General features: G+C 42.0%; 1 protein-coding gene across 1 annotated transcript in view; it reads right to left on the reverse strand.

Moving 5' to 3' along the window:
• LGR4 (leucine rich repeat containing G protein-coupled receptor 4) overlaps positions 1–12,376 on the reverse strand; it is a 105,414-nt gene that overhangs the window by 44,312 nt on the left and 48,726 nt on the right. Inside the window, exon 2 of the mRNA NM_001205511.1 lies at positions 4,093–4,164. Coding sequence (NP_001192440.1) covers positions 4,093–4,164 — 72 coding nt within the window. The remainder of the gene's footprint in view (positions 1–4,092; positions 4,165–12,376) is intronic.

Below are 12,376 nucleotides of genomic sequence, written 5' to 3' on the forward strand. Positions count from 1 at the left end.
TAACATTCACGGATTTCTCAGTGGGAGCCTATGGAAAGCAGTTGGATACTCCTTCTCCTGTTTCTAATTAAATCAATTTCACAACTCCACATTTCAGCCATTCCCTAAATGGCTACCAATGCCCTGACAGGTCTCAAGGACAGCCAAAATACTATGGCAGCAACATGTAGTATGGAGGCTTCCCTGGTGGCTCAGAAGTAAAGAATCCATCTGCTAATGCAGGAGACCCGAGAGACCCAGGTTCTATCCCTGGGTTGGGAAGATCCCCTGGAGTAGGAAATGGCAGCCGCCTTCAGTATACTTGCCTGAAAAATTACATGGACAGAGGAGCCTGGTGGGCTACAGTCCATGGGGTCACAAAGAGTCAGATGTGATGGAGTGACTGAGCACACACAGCATCACATCAGACACCAACTTTGTGGATGCTAAATGAATATTTTCCAAAAATTCTGCCTTTCCTTTCACATCACTAACAAAAATCTATAAGGGCCCATTCCAACTCCCATCTCCAAGCTAAACAACCTCTCCCCTAAATACTTCAAGAAAGACAGCAATGTTTAATCGGATTAGTGAAATCTGCATTACTCATGTCAATGTAGCGCTTCATGGTCACAAAGCACTTTTACATAAATAATTCCCTCTTCCCTTTACAATACTACTGTGAAGAGTCCCATTTTAAAGAGTAGGAAATTGAGATGTGAAAATCAATAGACTGTTTCAAGACTACACATTTTATGTAATGAATTTAGGGTTAGATCCTATGTTTTTGGATTCCCAGAGAAAGAAAGGGGGAAAAAAAAAATCAGTGAATGGCATCTAGTCATTCAGGGAAAAAAAATCCTAGTCTCCTCCCTATCACTTACCCTCATACCCAATTCAGCTCCTTCAGGATAAAGTCTAAACTCCTTAGCTTAAAAAGTCCCTTGGTGATCTGGCCTCATCTCCTCACATTTCTCTACCTTTCAATATTTCACATTTCTCTATTTCAGTTGCAATAACTATCATCTTGTGTCCTAACACTTCTGAAATGTCTACCTCCGTGCCTTTGCACATGCTATAAGGTTCTTCCTGGAGCACCCTGACTACCCATCCTCACCCAGCTAATTCTCATGTGTCCTTCAAGACTCAGCTGAAGCTATTCTGGAAAGCCTTTCCCAAATCCTCCAGTCTCAATAAACAGGTTACTTCAGGCTTCCACTGACCCTGTGCACACTTGGACAATCTTCACCATGCCACACCAAGTGTTAGCTCCACTCTTCCCCTGGACCCTTGCTGTCCAAATGAACTTTCTGCAGCGATGGAAACTGTCTACATGGGCACTGTCCATCACAAGAGTCACGAGCCACAGGTGGTTACTGAGCACTTGAAAGATGGCTAGCTCCACTAAAAACGGAGCATTTATTTTAGTTTAATTATTGTAAGTCTAGATTTAAATAACCATCTGTGGCTAGTGGCTATGGTGCTGGACAGACTGTCAACTCCAAGGACAAAGACCACACTTAACTTGTCTTGGTGTCCCTGACACCCATCAGAGGACCCAGCACAGAGCCGGATTCAGTGTTTGTCGAAAGAACAAGTGAATGCGTAAACATCTATAAACACTTCTTAAGTTGGGAACTGATTCCACCCAATACTCCCAGCATTCTGAATTATCATATAAAATTCAGCCAAACCAGTCACATCATGTAAAGCACACCTCATTAACTATTGTGGGGAAAAAAAAAAAAAAAAAAGCCCTCAGTAAATCACTCATTTCTGTTCCGGGCACTTCAGCTTCACAATCACTCTTAAATGACTTCCAGATGACTTTTGGACAAAGGGTGATGCTGTTTCTGGAATATTACAATACTCCTGGCAGCATCATTTTGGAATGTCAAACTCTGCTACGGTGTTTTGTAAAGAAAAAACACGGGCTTTTTACCCTGATTCTATTAACATGGAAAAGAAATTCCCTCAAATGCCTGTAAGTATACCCAGCATGTGAAAGACTATTCTGAAGGACTCTTTAAAATTAACCATCAGCACTCCTGACCAAATTCATTTCTGAAATCCTATACAGTATTTGCAGGAGCCATACGGACTTCATAGGATGGGCTTTCTTGCTGCCATAAGCAGAATGTGAAGCAAACAAAACCTCGCTACAAAAGACTAGCCATCAAATCCAATTTGGTTCCAATTAAAACTCTCAGTTGACAGAATTTGTGAGCTTGATATATGCTTGGTCATTTGAGAGTTTTACGAAATCCAAGATGCGAACTTCACAAAGCAGAGATTAGCCAGGGTGGACTCCATATCCAGGCGCTCACCGCCAATCCCTCCAAGGGGGCTGGCTGCCAGTCAAAGGCACTGACAACGTGGTGTGCACACGTGGTTCACCAGAGCAAGGAGGCGTCTCCACTTCTCGCCCAGTGCGTCTCGTATCTCTGGGGGCGATCCAACAGCTGAACCCATGCTCATGAATGGCCTTTCACTGCGTGATTCCTTCTGTAAAGGGAGACTAATCCTAAAGGCTGAAACTATATGTGAAATGAAAAGAAATAGCTGAGGCATCTTTGAGCTTGATTGGGAGGGTGGGAATTTGGGGGCTTCAAACACACAGCTCACTGCTTTTTCATTCAATGTAAATGTCTAATTAAAAACGAAGAGCTATTTCTTACAAAGGAATTAATTTCATTCAAGGGGGGAAAAAAAAAACAAACAGGCAAAAATAAAGTAAAACATACATTGAAACCTTGTAACCCATGACAACAATTGGTATACAAGCTGCTGCTCCCCGTACCCCACCCCCACCTTAAGCACTTTTAAAATGATGAAATAAATACCAGCCAGCATTCACATTACACTCACCCTGCTTCATGCACTGTCCTAAGTATTTAACATCTATTTTAATTCATTCTGTCTTATCTGCACCTTATAGACAAAGAAACTGAATCGAGGGAGGTTAAATAACTTGACCCAGTTCACAAGCTTGGAAGTGGCAAAGAACCTCTGCCCAACTTCTGCTGTGGGAACATCACGTTCAATTAAGTAGTGTGGGAAGAAAAACTTCTTAACTTCACTAAATCCTTAACTGCTGTTTCAACAGTGTCAGAAACTGGGAGCACAACCTGCCTGTCTTATTTTCGATTCCGAGTCCCCATGTGCAGGGAGGGGCCGACCTAAGATAAGAGAGACAGTCACTGACTTGGATCTAAAACTCAACAGCTGGCTGTAGGGCACAATCCGTAATATGAATTTAGATTCCTTCAGGGCTATAGCTCTTTGATGTTCTTACCATCAAACTGTCACCTTCTTGCCTCTACATATTACATAATCCATTAGCTTAGCTGTTTTTAAAGCCCTCCATTTAACTCAAGTCAACTATGACTTTATTTTTCGTCTGAATTCTTAAAAGCTATTGATCGTTGCCAATTCCTATAAAATCTAAAAGTGCTTATTTTGATGATGAACTTTAAATGGCGTGGAGAGAAAAACAAAATGGAGGTTACAGGTGGAAAGAACTTCTCCCCCATGTAAGCTGTTAAATTGGAAATGCGAGATGACACCGCCAAGTTCAGAAACAGGCTTAACGTTAAAGGTGTTCTCAGAGACCCGAAGGATGTTCCATGTCTTCGCCCCTCTCCCAAAGACCACCTGCCCATGTCCAAGGAAAGTTTTCTGCTGGCTCACACTGAGGTCATCTGCTGCATCATGACCCTGAAATGCTGTGGATTATTCTTTACGGTTCTATTGCCCACACAGCAACTCCTGTGGCAATCATGGTAATTACATAGCAGGCTTGTTATCTTGGGATAGCACTGTAATTAACCTGTGTCACTGCCTCATTCGTGGTCATAACAATTGCAGCAAAAAAGTCCCATGGAAGAAGCATTTTTCATCCTGACTTTCAAAAATAACTTCAGCGATCACATTTCTTAAAAACTCAAGTCTGCTTCCCCCAAAACACATGGTTTCCACTATTCTGAGGCCACTGAACCCAGTTCTCTGAGTGTCCCCTGAGAAACAGCAGACAATCTCTGTTGTGAGAACTTCCAAAGAGAAAAGGAGAAATACTCAAATAAACAAAAAAACAGTTCTCAAAAGAATACTTACAACTCCTCTAGAAAAGGGAAGTTCTTAAATGCATCTTCTGGTAACTGAGTAATGTTATTCATGCTGATATCCCTGGAAAACATAAAGTTAAGAAGACTGTTAATTATGTTATATTATACTTAAAGCACTTAATTCGACAGAAAAATAATTAGGTGATAAAATTTTGTAAAGAAGCAAGAAAAATAAGCATAGAAGACAGACATAGGAATAGTCATAATTTAGCTTCAGAATGCAATGTTAAGAAAACAGAAAAGTTCAATGTTTTATTAAAAATCATACCCTATCATTTATGCTATATCCAGATACTGGGTTTTTGCCCTTTAAGTATTCTTAGGGAAAAAAATGTCTCCAACTACCCACAGTGAGTGAGCTGGTGTGGCCTTTCAGGGCTCTGGTATTCAAAGTACTGTGTACCTGACAAAAGTAAGCAAACGAATACCCAGAACTTGATAAAAGAGATCTACAGCTACGGTGGCTTCTTAAGCCACTGTCAGGGATAATAAAACAGGTCCTAACTGTACCCCAGTCATATTTTCTGTAAAACCTATAAAAGTCCTCCAGGTAATAGTTGAAAGTAGATTTCATTTTTAGCCTATGAATAGATGCAGGCTGCAAACAAGTGCGTACATGACAGGTATGTGGTCCACTTCCAGTTTTTCCTTAAAGAGACAGCAGCAAGGAGGGTACCCACTCGACAACAGAACTCAACAGTTAACTAGTTCAAGCAGCTGAACAAAACACTTTATTAACCATTTTCTTCTTCTCTGACAGCTGTCTTTTGGCCTGGCTTTCTCCTTCCACACTCTGCTTAATCTGGACAGTGTGATGCACAGGTGAAGGCAGCCTCACCAGGGACAGTCCCTGCAGGTTCTGGGTTGCCCCCTCACGCTCTGCTTAATCTGGACAGTGTGATGCGCAGGTGAAGGCAGCCTCATCAGGGACAGTCCCTGCAGGTTCTGGGTTGCCCCCTCACCCAGGTCCCCCTGCCTCTTTTGCTGTTGTTCCTGCTGCTTTGTCGCTAAGTCATGTCTGACTCTTTTGCAACCCCGTGGACTATAGCTTGCCAGGCTCCTCTGTCCATGGGATTCTCCAGGCAAAAATACTGGAGTGGGTTGCCATTTCCTCCTCCAGGGGATCTTCCTGACCCAGGGGTCGATATTGCATCTCCTGCACTGGCAGGTGGATTCTTCACCACTAAGCCACCAAGGAAGCCTGCCCCCGCCTGTTTATCTGCTGTTAAACTCTGTGGTTCAGCCCACAGGTCTCTCCTTTCTATAAAGCACGATAAAAATTCACACATGTGACTTTCCCATGACTGGATCAGACAAATGGGTCTAAGAAAGTGGAAGAGAAATCAAGCACACAGAAACCAGCTGACAATAATACCACTTTCTTTTCCTTACTCTGATCAGGTAAAATTTTCCTTTAAAGGACACTGAGTATCAACATAGGTCAGTCCCTTCTCCCCACCTTCCCTCTCATCAACAGTTAAAAGTGGAATTTGCTTTCCTTCTTACTAGCCTTTCTCAAGGCATGTTTGGGAAACATTTTGGCTTGGGAATAATAATAACAATGCAGTAGCAAAAACAGCAGTAGCAGCTGACATGTCGCAAATACCGATCAGGGGATAAGACTGCACGTTGATCTCATTCTATGAAGGGGGAAACTGAGGCTTCCTGGGGCAAAATAACCTCCCTGAGGCCACCAGCAAGTGGTATAACAGGACATGTGAGCTCCAGAGCCCAAGATCTTAACTCCAAACTTCGAGTCTTTTAAAACATCATTTGGATCCTGCTACTTCGCTCCAGTGGTAGTCAGGACATAAAGCAAATCCTGAGTCCAACCAAGGTTAAAAAGAGGGGGGGACACTGCCCCCAAGACCTTGGCAAGATAATCAGAGGATCTCAGGAAGAGCGCTTCTGCTTGAAAATAATAATAATAATAATAATAAAACTATAAATAGCTTTAGCTATTGAAGAAACAAAATTCTGAAAATTCTCTGGAGATGAATCCTCTGACCAAAGGGGTTCACATGCATTCCAAAGTTGTCTATCATTAAAAACAACTCAAATTCTACTAAAGATAATTTATAAGAAAATAAAATTAATACACTTTTCTAGGAATTATTATTTTTAAATACAGGCCCTGATACTAATTTAGTTAACTATTATTATAGTTATATAATAACTATATATTATAGTTATAGAGGGGGGAACCTTTTATTTCTCATAAACACTGGAACAACATACTAGAGAAACAGCACCCCAACAGGGGTCAGAAGGAATATTATTTAATCCTGGGCCATGGTTTGCTTATCTGTAAAATGGTGGGGGTGGGGAGCTGCACTGATGTACTGAGGTGCTTCCTGGCCTGACATATACTTCCATGATTCACTTTTTTTGGTAGTTTTCATGGAGGTGCTCACCCTCCCTGATGAAAATACATGAGGTTCACAGACCCTGGTGGCTCAGAGGGTAAAGCGTCTTCCTGCAATGCAGGAGACCTGAGTTCAATCCCTGGGTCGGGAAGATCACCTGGAGAAGGAAATGGCAACCCACTCCAGTACTCTTGCCTGGAAATCCCATGGATGGAGGAGCCTGGTAGGCTACAGCCCACAGGGTGGCAAAGAGTCAGACAGGACTTCACTTTCACTTTCACCTGATGGAAAAGGCAGCTTTCTGAAAACTGGCCATAAAGCAACATTTAAAGACTCCTGGTTTGTCATTATAAAACAACTGAACCACTTCCACTGGAAACACATTTCAGTTCAGTCACTCAGTTGTGTCCGGCTCTGCGACCCCACGGACCGCAGCACACCAGGCCTCCCTGTCCATCACCAACTCTCGGAGTTTACTCAAACTCATGTCCATTGAGTCGGTGATGCCATCCAACCATCTCATCCTCTGTCACATTTACCTTTAACCAAAACACATTTACCTTTAACCAATAAAATAATTGGTAAGAACACAACAAAACTTTTAATCACATGGAAAAGCAAGCTAATAAGTAAGCAGCGATTCTGCAAAATATCACACAATTTTGGTGTTCTTTAGTCATTCCAATTAACAGGGAAAAGGAGGACAACCATAATTTATTTCTTTATGAAAGGAGGTACTCCATACCATTTCCTCTAAATTTGCATGTGCGTGTGCTCAGTCATGTCTGGCTCTTTGTGACACATGGATTGCAGTCCACCAGGCTCCTCTGTCCGTGGGACTTCCTAGGCAAGAATACTGCAGCAGGTTGCCATTTCCTCCTCCAGAGGATCTTCCCAAACAAGGGATCAAACCCATATCTCCTGCATTGGCAAGTGGATTCTCTTACCACTAAGCCACCTGGGAAGCCCTTCCTCTAAGTTTGGGACACCTGAATTCAGGTGAGCATCACAGCAACAGAAAAACTGACTAACTGCCTCAGCAGAAAAAAGACATAATTATAGAAGAATTTACACCACACTCTTCCCTGAATTCCAATTTTGTAAAATGCATACACCTATATAACTCTCTCATTTTTCCCCCCTCAGAGTAACAAGACATAACAGGTAGTTTTGCTGTGAGCTATAAATGCAATTAGTGGGACTCCATATTTACAAACTAATATGTGTTAAACACACTTGGTGAGGGTTTTTTTTTCTCCCAAAGCTTCAGAGTCAGAAGCAGCACTTGTTTCCAAACTGATCTGAATTTCACATACTATTTTTTTAGGTGTTTTCCTTCATATTTTCTGGGCCTCACTTACAAAGCATTTGCAAGTAAGGAGGAGAAAAAGAAAAGAAAGGGAGGGGGGACCTGCAAGATATAATCTCCAGAGAAGCTCTGGAAACATGTGGTTACAGAGTATAAGGTGGGTGGGTACTCATTTAAAATAATGAGGGCTAATGGTGATAAACAACCTACAGACAGCCCCAAGAGTAGATTTCAGACCTGACATCACCAGCACCGGCAGGAGAGCTCTAGGCTTCGGATGCTGGGGGTGATGACTTAACTGTAACAATTTACAAATGGAAGCCCTAAGCCAATAATTACAAATATATTGGGCTCATGGGCCTATAAATTACTGAAGTACATAAGTAAAAGAAAATGATACAGAAAATTTTTAGCTAGAAGATAACACCCCTAGGTCAGTGCTTTGACATTCATGATGAGCAACACAATCTTGCCAGGAACATCTGTAGTTATACCCGGAGATTTGCAATTCTGGGTTCCTATGAAGAAAATAAGTATAAGGTAGAAAACAAAATAATCTTATGAGGTCAGAGACCACCAACTCAAAAGCCTCCAAAGAGTGATTTCAAGAGAAAGGATAGCCTTACTTGGAGCCAACCTGGCATAAACGGAAGGGCACAGGCCTCGAAGATTAAGGCTTTCATATGGATTCACCAGCATTAGCTGTGTGATCTTGGGCAAACTGGTCATCTTTTCTGAGCCCTGGCTTCTTCATTTAGATAAAGGAGGCAGTAGTAACTAAATCCTGTAGCATTCTGTAAAGACCAGAAAATGTCAAGCCACGTTGCTGTTGTTCAGTCAGTAAGTCCAGCCCCATGGACTGTAGCCCACGAGGCTCCTCTGTCTATGGGATTTCCCAGGCAAGAAAACTGCAGTGGGTAGCCACATCCTACTCCAGGGTTTCTTCACGACCCAGGGATCGAACCTGCATCTCCTGCATTGGCAGGAGGATTCTTTACCACTGAGCCACCAGGGGAGCCCATGTCAAGTCACATATAAAAAGCTAAATAAGTAACAGGTGTTATGTCCTCTGCTCCTAGAAGCTGTGTGAATCCACTGGACCGAGAGCCAGCAGGCCAAGCACCTCACTGCCTTTGGTGGCCTGCTTCCCCAGAAAAGAAACCACTTTTACACAAGGGAAATACTAAATGGTGCAGAAGGTCTAGAACCTGGAGTTGTTCCTAACTGCAAAACTGGATTCTAAACTCCAGAATTCCAGGAGTCAAAGATGTTGAGATAGAAGAGCCCTTGAGACCAAAGAACTTTGCTTTAAAAAAAGTAAAATGTTGAGGCCTGGTTGACGACAGAGAAGGAAGGGAGACAAGGGAGAGAAGGAGGTAGGAAATTACATCCTCATAGGAAAATTGTTAGAAATACAGGAAAGATAAGAGCCATTTTCAAATGGCTTTGCGCCAGGAGGACTTTGCACCATAAGTGATGAAGCAGGCTATAGAACCCAGAACTTTTACTTAATGGGGGGAAATGCCTGAATATGTGTTTTCTATACATACTGGTTCCATAACAGATTTCTTTATAATTTAGGCCTCTCAAGGTATACCAACTGGAACAGGGCACACGCATATCACACCCAATGTAATAGTCCCCAGTTTTTACAACAGAGATCAAAAATACCAAAGTACATCACCCCACTAGGAAAATAAAGGTGAAACCTCCAATACCAGCAGTCACCGACTTCAAAATTGACACTGAAACGGTGCAATTGTTTAATTGAAACTCCTAAATCTCCCCAGTGGTTAAACTATCCTTTTTCCACTCATAAAATTCACTAATGCTAAAGCATCTACTGAGTAGAGAGGAACATCAAGTTTCAACAAGATACCTTTTAAAATCCCTGTAAAATGCTCCCGAAGCGAGCCCAACCTGTTTGCTGATGGCCCAGAGAGTACCACCGCGGACTTCGCCACCGCATGCTTGCTGGTCTGGGCCTTTTGCCATAGGGTTATTTAATTTTAAATATACTGTGATTGACCCAATGTTATCTAACTTTGAATAAACCCTCCTATTTGTGTCAGATAAAACTGCACTTTTGCTGCCACGGTGTTAGTAATAACGCAAATATTACCCAGCCATATGAGAAGTCGATAAATTATGTTTAATAAATTACAAACAGCTTCTACAAAACACACCATTCTCTAAACCGTTCTCCAGAAAATGGTGGTGATGTCCTGAAACTCAGCAGACACATGCTGACAATGATAAAGAACTAATACTATTCCAATGACTTTTCGAGGGTCTTGTCATCCACCAGAAGTTTTCAGGCCCACAGATGTCTACTGTGTGAACAAAAACGAAAAACAAACTAAATTGAAAAACGTCCCTGGTGGGACACACTGGAAGGGAAGGTCTCTCTCACAGAGAAGTGATGTAGACGCACACACACCACCAAGGTTCTAGACAAGGCGTATGAAGAGCTTAATTCCCCCTTTTCCCCTCTCAGTATTTGTTTATCGATTCGGCTGTGCCAGGTCTTAGTTGCAGCACGTGGGATTTGGTTCCCTGACTGGGGGTTGAACCCAGGTCCCACGCATTGGGAGCTCAGTCACGGCCACTGGACCAGCAGCGCAGTCCCAAGTTTAATTTCTTTTCTGACAGGATTCTGAACCTTTGGGCAAGTGCTCTCTTTCACTCACCACTTTTATAACAAAGCAACCAATATTCGCTGTTTTTAAAGCACTGACATACAGAGAAAACCATCAACAATATCAATACCCAGGAATGACCACTGTCCTATTTTATGGGAGATATTACAGGTTCTTTTTCTATGGATGGTATATATTTTCACCAATATGAAATGCTATCATTCTAAATATGTGGATCTCTTGACACTTAGGATTCTTCACTTGCAAAGTGGAAAAAAAAAATTCTCTGAAAATATCTTTTAAGGAAAGTGTATTTAATATATATCTCGATGCTATTTTTTGGCAAGCCATACATCATGAGAGGGATCGCCTTTGCACCCGGAAATCACTGTGCCAAAAAGAAAAGAGATAAGTCTCTTTTCCAGAGACAAAGAGATACACTGTCACCTAGTTAACAAATGTGTACGAAGCACACATGTAAGTGCAAGGCCCTGCACTAGGATGGTGAAGTTTTTATACCAAAAGATAGGTTCACAGTTCTCTTACTTTCTTTCAATTAAAATTCATCAGTCTGCTCTATTCTTACCTGGCTATTACTGCTGAAGACATTGTTGCAACGTGCAATTAAATTTAACCTTTCTAAAATGCATTCTTGCATTCTGGAAACAATAAGAACAGCTACATACGTGTAAAGATACTGCTCTCTAATTACACTGCAGAAATGGGGCCAAAATAGAATGGGAGCCACTTTAGTCAGGGTTTGCTCTGAGATATTTTTTAACCTTACGTCTTTTCTCACTGCTAGATGGCATGATGGACACCCTTCTGATGCCGTGTAAAATGCTTCCACTCTAATTTTAGGCAGCAGGATAAATTGGCTCCATACTATCTGGCATCTTCCCTGGTGTTTCAAGCATAAGGGCTCAGTGCTTCCCAGCAGAGAGAATCCAAAACGGGATTTCTTGAGCCTTACAAGAGCCTTGCAAGATGTAGAGAAGAATGCTGAATTTGTCTTATAATCATCTACTTTTATGGATGAAAACCCCTTTTAGCATTTTTAAAGACTTTCAAAGCTCCATTGCCACTGTTAAGAATATAATAAAAGACAAAACAAACTGGAAGACAACATTTGCAAAACACATCTGGGATAAAGGATTGTATTTATAACCTGGAAAGAACTCTCAAAAGTCAATAAAAAATCTGATTTTTCAATGGGCAAAAGGTTTGAATAGGCCCTTCACCTATTACACAATGACAAAAGATTACACAAATGGCAAAAAGCATATAAAAAGATGTTCAACATTAGTCGTTCAGTTCAGTTCAGTCGCTCAGTCGTGTCCGACTCTTTGCGACCCCATGAATTGCAGCACGCCAGGCCTCTCTGTCCATCACCAACTCCCGGAGTTCACTCAAACTTATGTCCATCGAGTCGGTGATGTCATCCAACCATCTCATCCTCCGTCGTCCCCTTCTCCTCCTGCCCCCAATCCCTCCCAGCATCAGAGTCTTTTCCAATGAGTCAACTCTTCACATGAGGTGGCCAAAGTACTGGAGTTTCAGCTTTAGCATCATTCCTTCCAAAGAAATCCCAGGGCTGATCTCCTTCAGAATGGACTGGTTGGATCTCCTTGCAGTCCAAGGGACTCTCAAGAGTCTTCTCCAACACCACACTTCAAAAGCATCAATTCTTTGGTGCTCAGCTTTCTTTACAGTTCAACTCTCACATCCATACATGACCACAGGAAAAACCACAGCCTTGACTAAAAGGACCTTTGTTGGCAAAGTAATGTCTCTGCTTTTGAATACGCTATCTAGGTTGGTCATAACTTTCCTTCCAAAATGGAAGTATCTTTTAATTTCATGGCAGCAGTCACCATCTGCAGTGATTTTGGAGCCCAGAAAAATAAAGTCTGACACCGTTTCTCCATCTATTTACCATGAAGTGATGGGACCGGATGC

The sequence above is a fragment of the Bos taurus genome, chromosome 15, assembly GCF_002263795.3.
Source record: "Bos taurus isolate L1 Dominette 01449 registration number 42190680 breed Hereford chromosome 15, ARS-UCD2.0, whole genome shotgun sequence".
Taxonomy (NCBI): domain Eukaryota; kingdom Metazoa; phylum Chordata; class Mammalia; order Artiodactyla; family Bovidae; genus Bos; species Bos taurus.